General features: G+C 41.8%; 1 protein-coding gene and 1 long non-coding RNA gene across 3 annotated transcripts in view; one reads left to right on the top strand and one right to left on the bottom strand.

The window, feature by feature from the left end:
- PAPPA (pappalysin 1) overlaps positions 1–18,431 on the top strand; it is a 248,661-nt gene that overhangs the window by 63,891 nt on the left and 166,339 nt on the right. The window contains exons 5-7 of the mRNA XM_024252110.3: positions 2,625–2,817; positions 10,089–10,210; positions 17,788–18,286. Of these exons, the coding sequence (XP_024107878.3) occupies positions 2,625–2,817; positions 10,089–10,210; positions 17,788–18,286 (814 nt within the window). The remainder of the gene's footprint in view (positions 1–2,624; positions 2,818–10,088; positions 10,211–17,787; positions 18,287–18,431) is intronic.
- The window catches only part of LOC129048000 (uncharacterized), a 116,444-nt gene that overhangs the window by 62,813 nt on the left and 35,200 nt on the right, over positions 1–18,431 (bottom strand). The gene's annotated exons all lie outside the window — the stretch shown is intronic.

An 18,431-nucleotide genomic window follows, 5' to 3' on the forward strand; every position in this document is an offset into this window, starting at 1 on the left:
TGTATGCACGAGGGAACTGAGTCTTAAAGTTGTCTCATTTTTTGGTCGTGCCTGATTAGTATTCTGTTCTATGTCTGTGCCTTAAAGTACACAGCCATTTCCCTATGAATGAACAGATGTGCTATTTCTAATATTTTCACCATTATAAATTATGCTTCAAGAAACATCTTTGTATGTCTATTTTACCCCTGTTTATCCAAGATTATCTATCTTTTGAATCCATAAATTCCTTATTGTTAGATCAAAGAGAATGCATATTTTATATGCCGAATTTTTTTCCTGCTTCCAGTTTTCTAACACTCACACATACATGAGCACATGGAAGCATACACACACACCACACACACACTATTTCCAATTCCCATGTACTAACATTTATCATGGGGCAGGCATTGCTCTTAGAGCCCCACATCCCTGCACCTTGGCTGTGTTTTGAGATGAGCAATCGTGTTATCATCACTGTCTTCACTTCACAGATGGGGTAACTGAGGCACTGGGGGCAGAAAATCACTTGTCCATTTGACTCCAGATTCTGTGTGCACTCATCTAGTCGCGTGGCCATACTTCTTCCCTTAGCCATCATGCCCTTCTCCTGCATGTAACCTATTCGGTGGCTTTTCCAAAGTTTTCAAGATGAAGTACAAAGTTCATGGCAACAAAGAAAAAAGTGTCCAATTATCTGGCCCTTTTCGGTCTGAGGGCTTTTTCCTTGCAATAGGGAGCCATAGAATGTTTGGTATTCAGGAGTTACATGGTGGGATCTGGGTTTGAGAGAGATTTACTCAGTTATTCACTATACTGTGTTTGTTAAGAGACATTGGGCTCTTCTGCTTCTCCAAATGTGTTAAAGACTTCCCTAAGGTGCTGGAAAGGAGATTGGCAAAAATTACTAAGGGGGTTTAAGGCAGCTTCTGTATAGAACCTTCCTCACACCCCTGCCCCTTCCCTAAGCTGGATTCTCAAAGCCGTGTCTAACTGTCCAGCACCTGCCCAAATGTATTTAATGTTTGTTTTATAAGAAGAAACCAGTATGTGCTGCAGGATTCCCAGTAGCAAGTTTATTTTAAGATTGGAAGAGCCCTGTACTCCTCTGTCTGGGGCCCAGCTGCAGGCTCCCTGACCAGGTGGACACCTCTGGGAAGTGGTGTTTTTGGAAATTAAGCCAAAACAGAGCGTTGCCCTGCCCCTAGGGCAGTTGAATAAAACTGTTGGAGGGAGAAATGCAAACGTTCTCCCTCAGGACCAGGTCTTAGGTCACACCCTGGAAAAGAGAGATTAGGATCAAAGGTCGTTAGATCTAAAGACACCTGAGAGATTGTGTTCCAAGCTCCCTTAGCCTCAGACTCAACTCCCATTTATCAACCACCTGCAGGATTTTATATCCATACAATGTCTCATTTATGCTTGAAAAGAAGTTCTCATATTGATCAGAAGCACGGCCTTGAAGTCAGGACTGCCTGGGTTCAAATCCCAGATGTATCTGGGATCACAATCCTAGCTTGTGATTTTGAAATAATTGTTTACCCTCTGTCAGCTTTAATATCCTCTTCTGTACGATAAGGAAAATAGTAGTGCATACTCCAAAACTCCAGAGAAGGGAAGGGGTTTACCGTGTCTAAAGCACAGTGCACCAATGGCAGCATGGAGTGGGAGATGTTACTACTCATATTTTCAGCATACACACTACCCTGGCTTGTTCCCAGGTCTGCCTGACTCCCTGGCCTGTGCTCTCTGCCTAGGGCACCATGCCTCTGTAGTCATGCAGCACTTTCTCCTGCAATCCCTCTCCTTTCTTTTCCGATCTTAGCCATGCAATCTGATCAACCTCAACTATCTCCTTCTTTAGAAGCCTTCCTGGTCACCTGCCTGTCCCTGCCCCCACCCATGCCGTCTTCCTCCATTTATCAGTGATCGACATCACAGAATTTAGTAGCCTTGTAACAACCCTGACTCATACACTGGACTGGTCTTCACTCCATAACTAGACTGGTACCTCATCATGGGCAGGAACTTTTAAAGTTTCATCTTTCCATGCCCTTGGGCACAGAGCAGAAATGTAGTAGACACTCAGAAGGTTTGTTTGAAGGGCAATATCAGCACATTGGTTAATAGTGAAATTAATGAATGAGTGGATGAAAGAATGTGAAGGAATGCGTTGGAACCAGTGAGTGCATCAATGAATGAATGAATGGATAAACAAGTAAATGAATGAATGAATGAATGAATGAGAAATATTGAGTTGGGGGTGAGGGAGGGAGGGAGTAATGGAATTGTTGACTTAGTGCCCAGTGGATTTGGGGGCCATGGGAAATAGGGGAAATAGCTCATCTTGCCTGTGTCCTTTGCCGTGACCTCTGGGCTGCTCTCTTCCCAGTCTCAGCCATACTTTTTCAGTTCCATCCACCCTTCCCTCCCTCCTGTTTCCTCTCACCTGTCTCCAGAAGTGATGACTACACTAATTTGTTCACAGGCCATTAACTCTTGAGAGCTGGAAGAGGCCAGCCCTGAGTTGGCAAGGAACGACTTGGGTGCTGGCTCTTGGGCCGCCAGGAGCCGTCATAACTCTCTCATATGCCTGCCTGCCTTGCGGCTTGGTGCTTATCTCTCCCTCTGCCTGCTTGCAGATGACGACTGTACGGACTCCTTCACGCCCAATCAAGTCGCCAGAATGCACTGTTACCTGGACCTGGTCTACCAGGGCTGGCAGCCCTCCAGGAAACCAGCGCCTGTTGCCCTCGCCCCCCAAGTTGTGGGCCACACAACGGACTCTGTGACACTGGAGTGGTTCCCACCTATAGATGGCCATTTCTTTGAAAGGTGAGTGTGCCCTGTGTAGTGTTGATCCCTCTCTCTCTCTCCTGCCAAGAAGGAAACTTGGAAGGGAAGCAGACTTGGAGAGGGATTTTACTGCATTTCTTGTTCTTGTTCAAAAGGTATCTCCACCACCTAGCATGTTGTAAATTTGAGATCAGGGAATAAATAAATGATTGTTAATAGAAACGAATAAATAACAATACATATTTTTAGGTGAATGGGTACTTAGATTCACTTTGTTATTAGAAACTTGGAAACCTCTTTTGCTACCGACTTCCTCTGGGATGGAGGTACTAGTCTTGTCTCCATGAGCTCAGGAGTTGTGATTGCCTGGGCAAAAACATTTATATTACATTATATATTATATTATATTAATTATATTATATCATATTATATATGCTTATATACGGATATATATATTTATGTGTGTGTCACATGTGTGTATATAAGTACATATTTACATATAAGAATACATATACAAGGCCGGGCGCGGTGGCTCACTCCTGTAATTCCAGCACTTTGGGAGGCCAAGGCGGGCAGATCACGAGGTCAGGAGTTCGAGACCAGCCTGACCAACACAGTGAAATCCTGTCTCTACTAAAGCAGAAAAATTAGCTGGGTGTGGTAGTGCGCACCTGTAATCCCAGCTACTTGGGAGGCTGAGGCAGGAGAATGCTTGAACCCAGGAGGCGGAGGTTGCAGTGAGCCGAGATGGCACCACCGCATCCCAGCCTGGGCAACAGAGCAAGACTCTGTCTCAAAAAAAAAAAAGAAGAAAAGAAAAAAGAATGCATATACATATATGACATATAAACATAATTTTTGCACCAAATGTTTTTTTTTTTTTTATTTTGTAGAACTAAAGGTAGCATTTTTATAAGACCAGGGAATGATAAACTGAGGCACAAGTTACCTCTATTCTGCTGCCCTGACTGTTCATTAATTAACCACATTGCCTTGAGCAAGTCACTTTCTGTCTCTGAGCCTGATTCTCCCTTCCCTGAAACCTGGGTCTAAGGATACTACAGTGGCTTGAAGGTGGAGACCTGAATCAAATGGTCTCTTCTGATCTTTCCCCCATATAAACTCCTTGAGGAGCTCAAGCTCTGAGGGGACCAGATTTAAAAGGGTCATGAAAATAGACCAAGGTATTTGCATCTATTTTGGAATTTTGCCATAATTCAGGGAAGATTAGTGTATTACCTCTACTCCCAGCCCTTCTTTGGGATGCTTCGTCTAGTAATGGTGATATATTAATGATGGTAAAAATAATAACCACACTAATAATTAGTTAATATTACTTTATTGTAGTTGCTGGGATCTATCAAGTGCTTACTACATGATGGATTCTATACTAAATGCTTTACATACAGAATCTCATTTAATCTTTCTGGTAACCTTGTACAAAACAAATCATCTTCCTCATTTGCTAGATAAAAACAACTGGAGCTGAAAGAGGCTGAAAGGTGACTAGAGGGTCATAGAAAGTGACAGGGACTGGGCTTCAGCTCCTGTTTTGTATTGTGTTATCTCAGACTCGTATGTGCTTTCATTAAGTTGTTTCAAAACTAGAATTGGAGAAAAGGCATTACACTGCCCCCCGCAAGGAAAAAAAAAAAAAGCCACAAAAAGAAGCAAGAAATTCTCATTTACAAGTGTATTTGTCTGCATTTGTGTGTGTGTCAAAGACATATTAGGCAAAGGACCTAAATAGACACTTCAAGACACACGAACGGCCAACAGCTATGTGGAAGAAATGCTCAACCTCACTAATCATCAGGAAAAGGCAAATTAAAACCACAAGAAGGTGTCACCACACCCCTGTTAAAATGGCTATTACCAAAAAGAGGAAAGATAAGAAGTGTTAGCCAGGGTGTGGAGAAAAGGGAACACCTGTGCACTGGCGGTGGGAATGTAGGTTAATATAGCCATCACGGAAAATAGTATGGGGGTTCCTCAGAACATTCAAAATAGAACTGCCATATAATCCAGCAATCCCAATTCTGTGTATATATTTAAAGAAATTGAAATTAGTATGCCAAAGAGATTGCTACACTCCCATGTTCACTGTACATTATCCACAATAGCTAAAATATAGAAGCAACCTAGGAGTCCATCATCAGATGAACAGGTAAAGAAAATGTGGTATACAGATGGTCTCCAATTTATGATAATTTGACTTCCACTTTTTTGTCTTCTCAATGACAAAAAAGTAATATGTATTCAGCATTGCTTTGAGTATTAAGATGGTATAAACCTATTGTAAGTTGAAAATATCATAAGTCAAAAGTGCATTTTCAACTTACCGTATTGTCAACTTAAGATAGGTTTATTGGGTGAGTCCTAACCCCATTGTAAGTCAAGGAGCATCTGTATAGACACAATGGAATATTATGCAGCCTTAAAAGCGGGAAAATTCTGTCATTATCAACAAAATGAATGAACCTGGAAGACATTATGCTAAGTGAAATAAGCCAGGCACAGAAAGACAAATAACTGCATGATCTCACATATATGTGGAATCTAAAACAAATGAATTCATAGAGGTAGAAAGTAGAATGATGACCACCAGAGGCAGGTGGGGTGAGTGGAGAAAGGGACAATGTTGATCAAAGGGCATAAAGTTTCAGGTAGATGGGAGGAATAAGATTTAGTGATCTGTTGCACAGAATGGTGACTCTAATAAATGATAATGCATTGTATATTTCAAACTTGTGAAAAGAATAGATTTCAAATGTTTTTGCCAAAAAAAAGTGTGAGAGATGATGGATTTGTTAATTTGCCCAATTTAATCACTCCACATTGTAAACATATATCAAAACATTTTACTGTACTCCATAAATATATACACAATCATTATATGTCAATTAAAAATAAAATTTAAAAAATTTTTGAAACCTATTTGATCACAGTACCACATAAAATGTGGGCACTAATTTTTCACATTACCATCAGTACCTGAGTCTAGAACCTTCTTTGGCAGCTGGCGAATGTGATCATCAGGGAAGGAAATGCACTTACTACGCTCTGTAGAAATTCCCCTTCCCCTGCCCCAGCCATCCTCACTGGGAGCACAGAGCTGGGTTTGGGAAACCTCGTGTGACACTTCAGAGGTTTCCAGAAGCCCATAGATTTATTTACTTTTTCTGTGGTGATGAGAAGTATCAGACTTTTGGTCAAGCCTTGGCCTCCATTCCACTTAAAAATGGAAGTTTTGTAAATGAAACTTCCTGTGTATGTATTTAATTTATATTTCATAAAGCAGTTATTGTCCATTAAATAAATACCACCTGATTGTTGGAAACCTATTGGAGGGTTAATTGTTGTGTAATGAGATATGTCTCTATTACACAGTGTCCTCAGCTTCAATCAATATGTTTTTAATAACCTATAGTCAGTTGGTTCTTGAGGCTCATATAATAGCTATTCTGTACAGTTTAAGATTTCATAACATAGTTATCATATGTTAAATTAAAACTGACATTTCCAAAACATATCTAATTAGGGTTAGCAGCTACGTTGACCATAGTCCATGGCTAAAAGAAGTCAGTCCACAAGTTCAATAAATTGTTGTAAAGAAATGGAACTGTCTTTAATGTATATCACGCTCCCATACAGATGGAATTTATACTCATGCAAATTGGCTTAGTAGAAAGTATACAAGCTTTAATGTCAGGTCATCCATTTCCCATCCTCAGCTTTATCACTCCCAGTCAATGGGACCTTGAGCAAAGCCATCTCACCTCTGATCCTCTGGGCCTTCTTCCATCAAAGTGTACTAATCATGCCCACGTCACCTAGCTTTTGTGAAGAATTCAGCAAGGTAACTATGAAATGCCAAGCACACACTCTCTATGTTCAAGAAATATCAGCTCCCATTTTGTGCAACATTTTCCAGAGCTGTTTAGCTACTTAAAAATTCCCTTTCCCTGCAAAGCCTCTGGTGTTTTCCACTACATCCATCAATGCCAACCTCTCGCCCCTGGCCATCCTCATGTCCTCCTGCTGTTCTCACATCTGTGGTCTAAGAGAATACAAGGGTTTCCCTTAAAAAAACATATTCAGATCCTCCCACAGCCTATGTCCTCACACATGGGCAACTGAATAAATAATTCAAGGCCACCCCTGGTTTTCCTAACTCCTTTATTTTTATCTGTCTTGCAAACACGTGTTGACTGGGTTGTTTCAGTTATCTGACAATTGGCCATGGTATATTGGAAATAGTACTGGACTGAAAACCAAGAAACCTGGGTCTGAAGTCTTTGTGACCTCATCCATTCCCTCTGCCTTTGGCCTCAGTTTTCTGATCTGTAAGCCAAAGATGTTCTAGGCTTTCTCAACCAAGGTTCCTCTTCTAAATTTTAAGACATGGAAAATGATTTGAGTAACTATTTCCTCATTTCTCCCAAAGATGGTATATAATAAGTACTATTTTAGTTTCATAGGAGACAAGTTAATTCATTATATACAATTGATGCCTTGGAGAAACACTGTCCAATAGGATTTGCTGCAATAATGGAAATATTCTATATCAGCACTAAGATTATAGCCATTAGCCAACTGGGGCTTGAAATGTGACTGGTGTGACTGAAGAATCAAATTTCAAATTTTATTTATTTTTAATTAAATTAAGTTTAAATAGCCACATATGGCTAATAGCTGCCATATTGGACAGCACATACTTAGAGCTTTAAGCTTTGATTTTCATGAAACCCAAGTAAGAAAGATGAGCTCTCTGAGCTTTGGTAGCCTGCATGTCTATGATTTCATTGTGTATGTTTATGTGTAGATATAGGTATCCATGAAGACAAAATGAATGTGAAAGGTAGGAAACACATACAATTCCTAGATGTGTAGGACAGGACATCATACATTTGCTTCAGCTGGATGATGATTTGTTCACTCATCCAGGTATTTGTTGGGAGCCTGGGATGTATCAAGAATTCACTGAAACTCAGGTGGCTTTATGTGTATCACCCACAATAAAACATCTAAAGGATATAGAAAGAAAGAATGAATGACCGTCAAGGTCAGCATGGTTCCCAAATTCATCCCAGAATATTTGTAACCCCAGTGTCAGTCTAAAGCCAGTCATGTGACTCAAAGCCACTATGCGTGGATTGTGGTCGTCCTAAGGGAACTCTGCCTTCATTAGCAGTGCTGAGGAAGTCTCTCTCTCCACTCCTACTTTTTTGCATTTGAGTATATTTGTATAATTGTTATTATTGCTACTCCAAGAGTAACTCATGTTTTTAAAATATGTAGGAAATTTAGAAAACCAGAAAGAGAAATAATAGGGGGTAGGATCAATCATCCTATATTCTATTGCCCAGAAATTGCTGCTGATAATATTTTGTTTCATAAGGTTATTTAAACATTGAGATACTGCTATAGATTTAGCTTTGGATATTACTTTTTCATTTAATATTATAGCTTACACATTTTCCATGAAGTTGCATAATCTTTATAAATATTTCCTCAATAACTGCTTGCCATTCCATTAAGCATATTAACCATGGGCTATTTAATGATTCCCTTATCACTGAATATTAATATTAGTTTGCTTGCAAAATTTCCACCTACATATGGTTTCATATTTACAATGATAAGGCTGAGAATGCAAAACCTACAATTTGAAGGTCTGCAGTAGGTTAGCCATGAGTATTAGCACATGCCTAAGTGACTGGTATCCATCCATCCATCCATCCATCCATCCATCCATTCACCTGCTTATACTGACCAACATTATAAAATAAGTTGTGTGCTGTGCCGTGTGAAATAAAAAGATAGTTATTAGATATTGACTTTGTCCTCAAGGACCTCACAATCTATTGGGATAAACTCTCCTGCATGTCAAAAAAAATGTCTTCACAGAGGAAATGATGTCCAAGGTGAACTTGAAGGAGGAGAAACATCAGCCAAGTGAAAAAAGTCTGCAGAGGGGATGTGGGTAACATGACACAACATGATAGGTAGACAGAGCTTATTGTGGAGAGAAACAAAGCTAGAGTGAAGCGGAGGATAGTATGAAAGAGCATTGAATACCACATTATAGGGCATTAGGGGATAAAATCACTGAAAGAGGTAAGCAGGGGCATGACTTGTTCATCTTGAGGTTTGGGGATGATCTCCTGTCGGCTGTGTGGAGGAGGAACGGGGAGAAACAGCACACTGTGATGCTCACAAGCACATGGTTCCTGACTGTGTGAGCCCAGAGGCATAGTGAATGTCCCTGTGAGGGGAAAGCCATAATGCTCCAGACCCGGCTTCTCCATTGCATCCTTTCAGGTAGCCAAAGCACAGAAGTTCTTCCAGGAATGATGAAAGAGTTATCATCAGGACCATTGCACTTTGAGAAATAATGGGTTGTGCTGGGACATTTCTCGACATCTTCCTGAGATTTTGTTTCCAGTCCCTCTGCAGAGGTCACTCAGATTTGCAGTTTTCGGTTCACAATAAGACAGGAGAAGAGGACTCATTCCTCTCCCTTCTCCACAACTGCCTCATAAACAGATGCCAAATCTGGAAAATGAGTAGGATCCCAGAGACTCTACAGCCAAAGGAAGATTGAATCCAGATACACAAGACACAACTTGGTAGGGGAAGCCATCATAATATTCCACTTCTGGGACTGGTCCCATTGAGGGATTGGCTAGCCCCTTGGAAAGCCGCTAAAATGAATTAGATGGCATGGTAGAGAAACTGCTTTTGACTGTAAAATCGAGGAATGACTCATCCATCCACAGAATGTCAAGGCTGGATGGTTCTTTAGGCATCATTTAATCCAGCCCTCTTATTTTCAGATGAAGGAACCAAGCCGTCTTCATATTTAATGCCTAAAACACAAGATGGTGTCTGGCACATAGTAGTTACCTGATAAATATTGTAGAAGGAGTAAACTTTGAGAATGAGATGGAGCAAAAGATTTTCTCATAACTACATTCCAAATCCTCAGTAGAGCTTTACATGCCTGATAAAATTAGAATTATTGCAGGTGGTGAGCCTTCAGCCTGTTGACTTTGTGCTGCTAAAGATCAGAGAAATGTATGCATCATCAGAACAGAAGCCGCTTAGGCTCAGACGAGGTTCTTGCTGGGCAATGGGGAGGCGTTTCACTTATGGTTATTTCCAGAAGCCTTGGCATATGTAGGCAGGAAAGGGGGAAACACAGATTTGCTGTGTCCTCTGCCCCATTGACTCTGGCCTAGTCCCATCAGTTTCTCATTCAACTTTTCCTAAGTCGGTGCATTTTCCCTCTTTCCTTGGCCTCCTAGAGAATTGGGATCAGCATGTGATCTTTGCCTGGAAGGGAGAATCCTGGTGCAGTATGCTTCCAACGCCTCCTCCCCAATGCCCTGTGGCCCATCAGGACACTGGAGCCCTCGTGAAGCAGAAGGTAAGCCAGCCTTCTGGAAGCTCATTGACAGGTGGAGTGTGCAAAGAACAGCTCTTTCAATGTATATGGAGTTTTATGATTTTTATGGGGCTTTCCCATGTATCATTTCATTTGGTTAACATCATCCTGCAAGGTTAGTAGTCAAGCGCTCATCCATTCGACAAATACTTTTTGAGCACCTGCACTATCCTAACATGTTATTCTCATATTACAAATGAGGAAACAAAGACACTAAGATATTAAAGAAGTGCCCAAGGCCACACACCTGATACAAACACAGTGTCTTGGGGGTATTTACATATCCTTCAGACCCCAACTGCTTGTAGTTACAAACAAGGTCACTTTAGAGTCAATACAAATATTTTGGGGCTTCAAGGCATCAGTGGTCTTTGATTCTTCCTCTGTTATTTCTTAGACTACACAGAGCACTTTCACATGCGTTGCAACTATTCCTTTTAATTTCTTCTATATACCCTCTTTTGGGGATCTATTTACCTGTAAGACACATAAAGGAAGTGCCTTATGATTGCCACTATTATGGGTTCCACCCACTATCAGACTCTTCCCTGCTCAGGGGTGTCTCTCAGGCTTACCAAGGAACCAATGATCTCTGTGCTTTCTTACATCATCATTGAAATTAAGAGAAGAATACCTTTTGCCAAATGCTTGTTGTCACACTTTGTCACTTGGCCTCAGAACCAGGCTGGCAGAGGCTCCATACTTTCCTCTTAGTTTTTCATCTCCCCCTCCCTGGTACTCAGGAATATACACATAGACCCTGCCCCCACCCAGTCCCTCTTGCTCCTCTGCAGGTTAGCTCATGCCAGCAGTCACTGGGTGAGGACACTATTACACCAGTGCATCAGAGGGAGCGGAATCAGTCTTCTCACGGAACACCAGTGAGAACTCCTCCGCTATCCTCTATATTTTTAGAAAGAAGGTTGAAAAGAAAAAGCCAGAGATAGAATAAAGCAAGGGGGAAGGATCAGAGAGGAAAGTGAAGTTGAAAAACGACGGCACTGCACTTTATTTTTTAAAGTAGCTTAAAATAAAAATGAGAGTCAAACTTGGGAAGTCTAAACAAATCCATCTGGAATGTAAAGCAAGAGGGATGTCTGGGAAAAGCCCTCAGTTCAGCCTCACAGAATCACAGGCTGTCAGACCTGAGAGGGATGCCTGGGGTCATCTGGCCCGGGCTCCCCCCAAGTGCAGGAATCCCCTCTATGTGTGTCCTCACTGAGGTTCCCTGGCGCCTGTTCAAGCTCCAGTTTTTTAGAAAGTTCTTGAAATCTGCAATTGTAATTTTTCCACCCAAACTGAACCCACTTTGGGTTGTCACAGAGAATGTGTGTCTCTGCCACCTGACAACATTTTGCATGCTTGTATCTAGTGAGCCTGTCTCACTAGCGACCAACACAGGCACTATATGCTGGGCACTGTCTTGGGCACATGGGCAAGGCAGTGCTGAGTGTCTGCTAGGGAAGTCAGATAAGTAAATGGCCAATTGCCATTCAGTATGAATAGGCTTATGGTAATAGAAGTACCAAGCGGTGCTGGGGGCCTGTAAGAAGGGGACCTCATGCAGAACTGGAGACTCAGTCTTCCCGTGAAATATCACAACACTGTTAACGAGGTGCATCTGAGAATGTGAAAAAGTTTGGTATGTTCACAGAGTGGCTGTTTTCTAAATCTACTTCAGAAGCTTATGGGGTTCCTGGAGACATTTATAGGGTATCCTCAAAGTCAAAAGTATTTTCATAAAATTACATATGACATCATTTGCTTTTTCCACTCTCATTCTCTCCTGAGAGTCCAGTGGAGCTATCTGATAGACACATGACATGTGATGTCATTTGTGCTCTGATAGCTAATGGAACACACTCTTATGTTTTCTTGAATTTTTAAATTCCTTAGCTTTAGTTTATAATACGGAAACTACTAATAGTTATAACCTGCATAAGCAAAAGTTCAGTAAGGCTATAAGAGTTTAAGTAGGTTCAGAACATGTAAAACAAGGTAGACGTGGCAGAGGTAAGACAGATGAGACGGATAATGGCCAGGTGAGGACGGGTTTGGATTCACACCAAGGGCAGTGAGAAAACCATGTGCCTTATGAGGGCATGATATATGGTAAGACCTGCGTGTCATAAAGATTGCTCAGACTGCTGTGTAAAGAAGAGATGAAGAGGATTTGGTTGCTAGAGGAAGGGAAGCAGCAAGGTGACTGTTGCCAAAATCCAGCTGAGGAATGATGGTGGGCTGATGAGGTCGGTGGCTGTGAGAATGGAGAGAAGTTTATGGGGTTGAGAGGTACTTGGAAGGTAGAATTAGCAAGATTCTCCCCTGAAATGTCTCTGGCTAAAATTATCTTGCTTTGTTCTACCACTTGTTTGAATAAAATTATTTCCAGACACCTCCACACCTACAACCAATGCAACTATTAGTTGGTGAAGTTTGCTCCTAGTTTGTTCCTGACCTTCTTAAAGCATGATATGCAGAATGGAGTTCAACTGGAGGCACTGAGGTCTCTGGTTGCCTGAGCCAATTCGGAGCTCCAAGGAAACCCAGCAGCCCTGGGTTTTCCTCCTATGTAAATTTAGTACATGTGGGCCAGGAAAAGACACTGTTCTTTTTTTAGAGCATCCTATTACAGTCTCTGTGATCCTTTTGGCTCAGACCCTTTTAATATCCTTGAAGAAATAAACTTTTCCATGAGCCAAACTCTGCAATTTATTTCTCAACTCATTCTCATCCTATTTATCTGTGCATGTTTAAGTTTTTGGACTTCCCAAACTAACTTAAAACTCCCAAATTCATGAGCAATGCCAGACATATCTGTAGGGCTGGGGAAAAAACATGGGGAGTGCAGGGGAGGGAAAGGAGGAGGATTGGACCATGGTCTCAGCCCTACTATTGATGTACTCTGTGCCCTTGAGTGAGTCACATAGCTTCTCTGAAAATGGCATTGTATCCACAGAATGAAAAGTTGAACTCTAATATCTTTTCTAGCTCTAATATTGCATGGAGCTGTAACTTCTTTTCATATAATCCCATATTAACTAGCAGAAAATTCTTCATTTAACAAATCTTTATTGGAAATCTACTGCATTTCATTAGCTTCATTTCAAAGAAGGTAAATACAGTCATAGAACTGCTTGCCTTTGTTCATAGACAGTGGTTGCACTCCTACCTCTTGAGCAAAGACTGTATTTCATACATGAATATTTTTGAGATATTTGATGCCATGTTTTATCTGTAGCCTATAAATTAGATAAATATATATTTCTTGATCTGACTGACTCAAATCCCAGTTAAGATCACTTATGCAAGTATAAAATAGATCCCAAGTGTTGGGTTTTCCATGAGAGATTAGCACATGGCACTAACTGTTTTTATTTTTTCTCATTTGTGTGTTGTCTCTATTTTTCTGCCCAGAATATTTCAGGTGTGCTTAACTATTCACCTGGAAAAAAGCTTGGCACCAAGTTTTTATAACTATATTTGTGTCAACAGCTGCAGTGTATATATACATAGATATATAACAGGTGCCTGTATAGCGCTTCACAAAAGTAAATGTAGATCAGCATGATTATGTATAAATATATATGTCTATATACATATATGACCTTATTTCTAGTGGACAGTTTATATAAACATGTAATTTTTTATTTAATCACCATATATACAAAAGGATATCTATTAATAATGAAGTAACAGGGCTTTTACGCTGAGTTCTCTTTTCTTCTTTGTTTATTCTTTTCTCTCCTTCCACCCTTCCTCCTCCCCCTTCCTTATGTTCTTCCTTCCTTTCTCTCTTTGTTTCTTTTCTTCAGCTCCTGTCCTTACCTTGCAACTACATGTCCAATCAATCTCCCAGCTGTGTTCACTTTTCCTCCTTAGGAATTCTGACTTGCCGTCTCCTTGCATGCTTTCTTGCAGTTCATATATTGTCTGCATTAGTCCAATACTCTCCTAACTAGTCTCACAAGACTAAAAGCTCCCTGAGAACAGAGATCATGTTGGCAAACTTATTCTCTTGGAGCCTAGCCTACCTCTGGACACACACCTGGCACTAAATAGTTACTCTTTGAATGCATGGAATGAATGGGTGGATGGATGGATGGATGGATGGATAGTGTCTGTGTCTCTAAACAGTGGTTTTTCTTTTCTTTCTTTTTCTTTTTTTTTCTTCTTTTTTTTTTTTTGAGATGGAGTTTCACTCTTGTTACCCAGGCTGGAGTGCAGTGGCGTAATCTCGGCTCACTGCAACCTCAGCCTCACGGGTTCAAGTAATTCTCCTGCCTCAGCCTCCTGAGCAGGTGGGGTTACAGGCATGTGCCACCACACCCAGGTAATTTTATATTTTTAATAGAGATGACCATGTTGGTCAGGCTGGTCTCGAACTCCTGACCTCAAGTGATCTGCCTGCCTTGGCCTCCCAAAGTGCTGGGATTACAGGCGTGAGCCACCGCACCTGGCCAACAGTGGTTTTTCTAAAAGGCGACCCTGATGTCACTCATTTGCTTAAAATTTCTCAGTAGCTCTTCGTCTATTTCAGTGCAAAGTTCAGTTTCCTCCTTAATGTGGTATACAAGCCACTTCACAATCTTGGTTCTACTTAGCTTACCAGCCTCAGCATTTGTTGCTCTACAATTGTACTCAAAACCATAGTAACCTTAACTTACACTCTCTCCCAACTGTTCTCATGCTTGTAATACCTCCTCTTACCAATATTTTTCCTTGTTAATACCGCCTACTTTCCAGGACAGAGCTAATATATTTATGGGAATCTATTAATGATCTCATCCTATTTGAGGTTTACAGCAACCTCGAGGTAGGTAACATTACAGTAGGTAACATAATGAGAAACCCTATAACTGATATTTTAACCCAACTTTCATTCCTTCAAAGCCTGGCACACTGCCTGGACCAACAATATCATATTCTACTCCCTGCCAGGGAATTTCTGAACCATCTGAGTCTCAGTTTCCTCTTCTGTAAAATGAATTTCATAAGACCTGCGTCACAGACTTAGTGCCAGCGTAAAAAGACCTGAGGCGTGTAATGTGCTTGGCACAGTGCCTGCACATTGAGGATGGTCAACTCGTGAAGGCTGGCATTATTAATGAGGTTGCTGCTTTGGTTATGGTTACACTCGGTGCCTCTAGGGACTCTTTTTTACATCTAAAGGTTTGTCTCTAATAACCAGACAACCACAAGCTTTGCTAAGATTTCTACTCCTGTTTACTTGCTTGAGCATAATGACCAGACTCACCTTCCTGTCCTTTGGAAGCATTTGGTCCCTCTGTTGACTAACAAGAAACTAGAGAGGAAGGATGAGCCAGGCAGATTTGTCATCTTTGCTCTCCTGTGGCTTCCCACCACTGACAGTCATTTTCTCCAAGGAAGGGAGGAAGATTACTTCATCCCTTGCCAGTTGCAGGAGAAAGCCCATGGAGGGGTGGAATGTTCACCTGGCACCCACCATCAGGAAGCATGCCTTAATGTTCCATGCTGTAACTTTTAACTTGATGTTAACAGGATAGAAGGTCCTTCCTTTAACAAATATTTATTAGCATCCGCTATGTGAATACTCTATGGACTAGGCACACTGTATTAAGCAAAAGCCACATGGCGTTGAGTGAAGCAGTGCTCTTTAATAGAGACAAAATGACAACGATCTTACAGGATTTTGATGACAATCAGATGAGTTAACTAATAACTAGGAGATGTGTTTCATATACTGTAAAGTGCTGCCTTCAGTGAAGTTGACTGAATGAATAAGTGATACATGTGTGTCAACATCCCACAAAGTTAAGAAAGTCAGGAACTCAGTGTATTGGAAAGTAGACAAGAAGAAAGGCTTCAGCTAGGTGGGGAGTCCTACTTGTGTTTTTCCCCTAAACTACAGGTTGCTTTGAGCCAGCAGTTGCTGCAAATAATGAATGAAACTAGCCAAGGAGAGATAGAGGAAATCTTGTAATTAAATCCATCTTTTCTTGCTCTGATGCATTATATCTAAGAAGCCTCTGTGTATTTTCTCACCCCTCCTTCTTTTTTCCTCTTCTCGTCTCCATCTCCACTTGGCGGCTTCTCTCTTTCCTTGGCTAAGCAGAGGCAAGGAGGTTAGAGGCATTTACAGCCTTCACTGGCATAGTTTTTTCACTCCAAATAACTTTCTAGTATTGACATTATAGTGATTCCTGTTACCCTGTAACATTACCACAAAGCATTTTTAAGCAAAGATCTTTTTTTTTTTTCTTATTTGCCTCAGAAATGTCTAGGGTCACCACCACCCTCCCAACCAACCACTGATGCTAAAGAAAAAAAAGAATGTGGCTAGGTGGGCATGGGGAGACATGCCTATATTCAGCTACTCAGGAGGCTGAGGCATGGGGATTTGAGCCTGCAATGAGCTACAATCAGACCATTCCACTGCAGCCTGGGCAATAGAGCAGGACTCTGTCTCTTAATTTTTTTTTTTTAAGGTGTCTAGTTGGGCAACTTGAGGTCCTTCATCTTACCATCTGGTCTGTCTCTCTCATGAGGCTCCCTTAAACAAATTAGAGCCAATCACTACATTGAGTCCTGGTTCTTTTCCTCAGTAGTGCAAGGAAGAGCTCTCTGGGAGTCTAGATGTGATCTCAGCAGAGAAATATTCAGAAGTCGCTACAGGCTGAGATCAGTGGGGATGAGGCATCATCTCCCTAGGGAAAGAGGAGAAGAATCCCTCCTTCCTTCTCCCTGCTCCTCACCCAACCCTCCCCTTCCTGAGTGAGACAGAACAGAGTGTGGAGAAGCTCAGTGGTATGGAATGACCGCATGTAGAGAAGGGGAGGAGGAGAGATAAGAGGGCTCCAAGGCTGCCTTCCAGCTCTGTTGTTCATGGTTCTAGACAGTTTCCTCCCAGGTCCTCAGTCTGCAGAGTGGATGCTATTTATGCTCACCTATTCTTTGCTGGTCAGGGGGTGGGGTTAGGATTTCTGTCAGTCCAAGTAGGTTTTACCAATGGCAGAAATACCACAAGGATTCTAATTTATTCTACTGTCCCCTGCATCCAATAGGGAGAAGAACAAAGAATACAGATTCCAAAATGAAACAAAACTCGGTTCTAATGCTGACTTTTACACTTCAAGTTGTATGAACCTGATCGATTCACTCTATATTTGGGAGCCTTAGTTTTCTCACCTCCTAAATAAGTCCTTGCAAGAATTAAAGAAGTTCAGGGGACACAGTGGGTGTTTAGCCAATATGTACCCTTTACTTCTTTTCATCTTAGGCAGCACAGCCTCCTAAGTGGAAGATGAGGAAGGAAAGTTTGAACATTGACTCGGTAGTGAGATGAAAGCAGTTTGACTGAATGTCTGGTGATTCCTCTGAAATCTGTATTGTAGGGGTGGGGATGAGATGGATGCGGTGTGTATAGCAGATTCACCAAGGCACCAAGAACCTTCCTCTCCTTTTCCCCTCTGTCTAAGTTCTAGTCAGGCCAATTTCTCCTGGGGTCCACAGGAAACTCTAAGGATCGAAATAAAGCTCTTTCCCCAAGAACTCATTCCCTCATCTCTTCTGCATAGGTCATCCTGATGTTGAACAGCCCTGTAAGTCCAGTGTCCGCACCTGGAGCCCAAATTCAGCTGTCAACCCACACACGGTTCCTCCAGCCTGCCCTGAGCCTCAAGGCTGCTACCTCGAGCTGGAGTTCCTCTACCCCTTGGTCCCTGAGTCTCTGACCATTTGGGTGACCTTTGTCTCCACTGACTGGGACTCTAGTGGAGCTGTCAATGACATCAAACTGTTGACTGTCAGTGGGAAGAACGTCTCCCTGGGTCCTCAGAATGTCTTCTGTGATGTCCCACTGACCATCAGACTCCGGGACTTGGGTGAGGAGGTATATGGCATCCAAATCTACACACTGGACGAGCACCTGGAGATTGATGCTGCCATGTTGACCTCCACTGCAGACACCCCACTCTGTCTACAGTGTAAGCCCCTGAAGTATAAGGTGGTCCGGGACCCTCCTCTCCAGGTGGATGTGGCCTCCATCCTACATCTCAATAGGAAATTCATAGACATGTAAGTGCACTCTCTGAATAGGGAGTTTATTAAGTGGGTGGGTTGTGGAGGAACGTGAGGCGGCTCAGAGAGGCCTGGACAGGGGGAAGGTCCATCACAGTCAAGACTCATTCTATGGATTGTAACCCATCATTGGGTGTAGATT

The sequence above is a fragment of the Pongo abelii genome, chromosome 13 (genome assembly GCF_028885655.2).
Source record: "Pongo abelii isolate AG06213 chromosome 13, NHGRI_mPonAbe1-v2.0_pri, whole genome shotgun sequence".
Classification (NCBI taxonomy): domain Eukaryota; kingdom Metazoa; phylum Chordata; class Mammalia; order Primates; family Hominidae; genus Pongo; species Pongo abelii.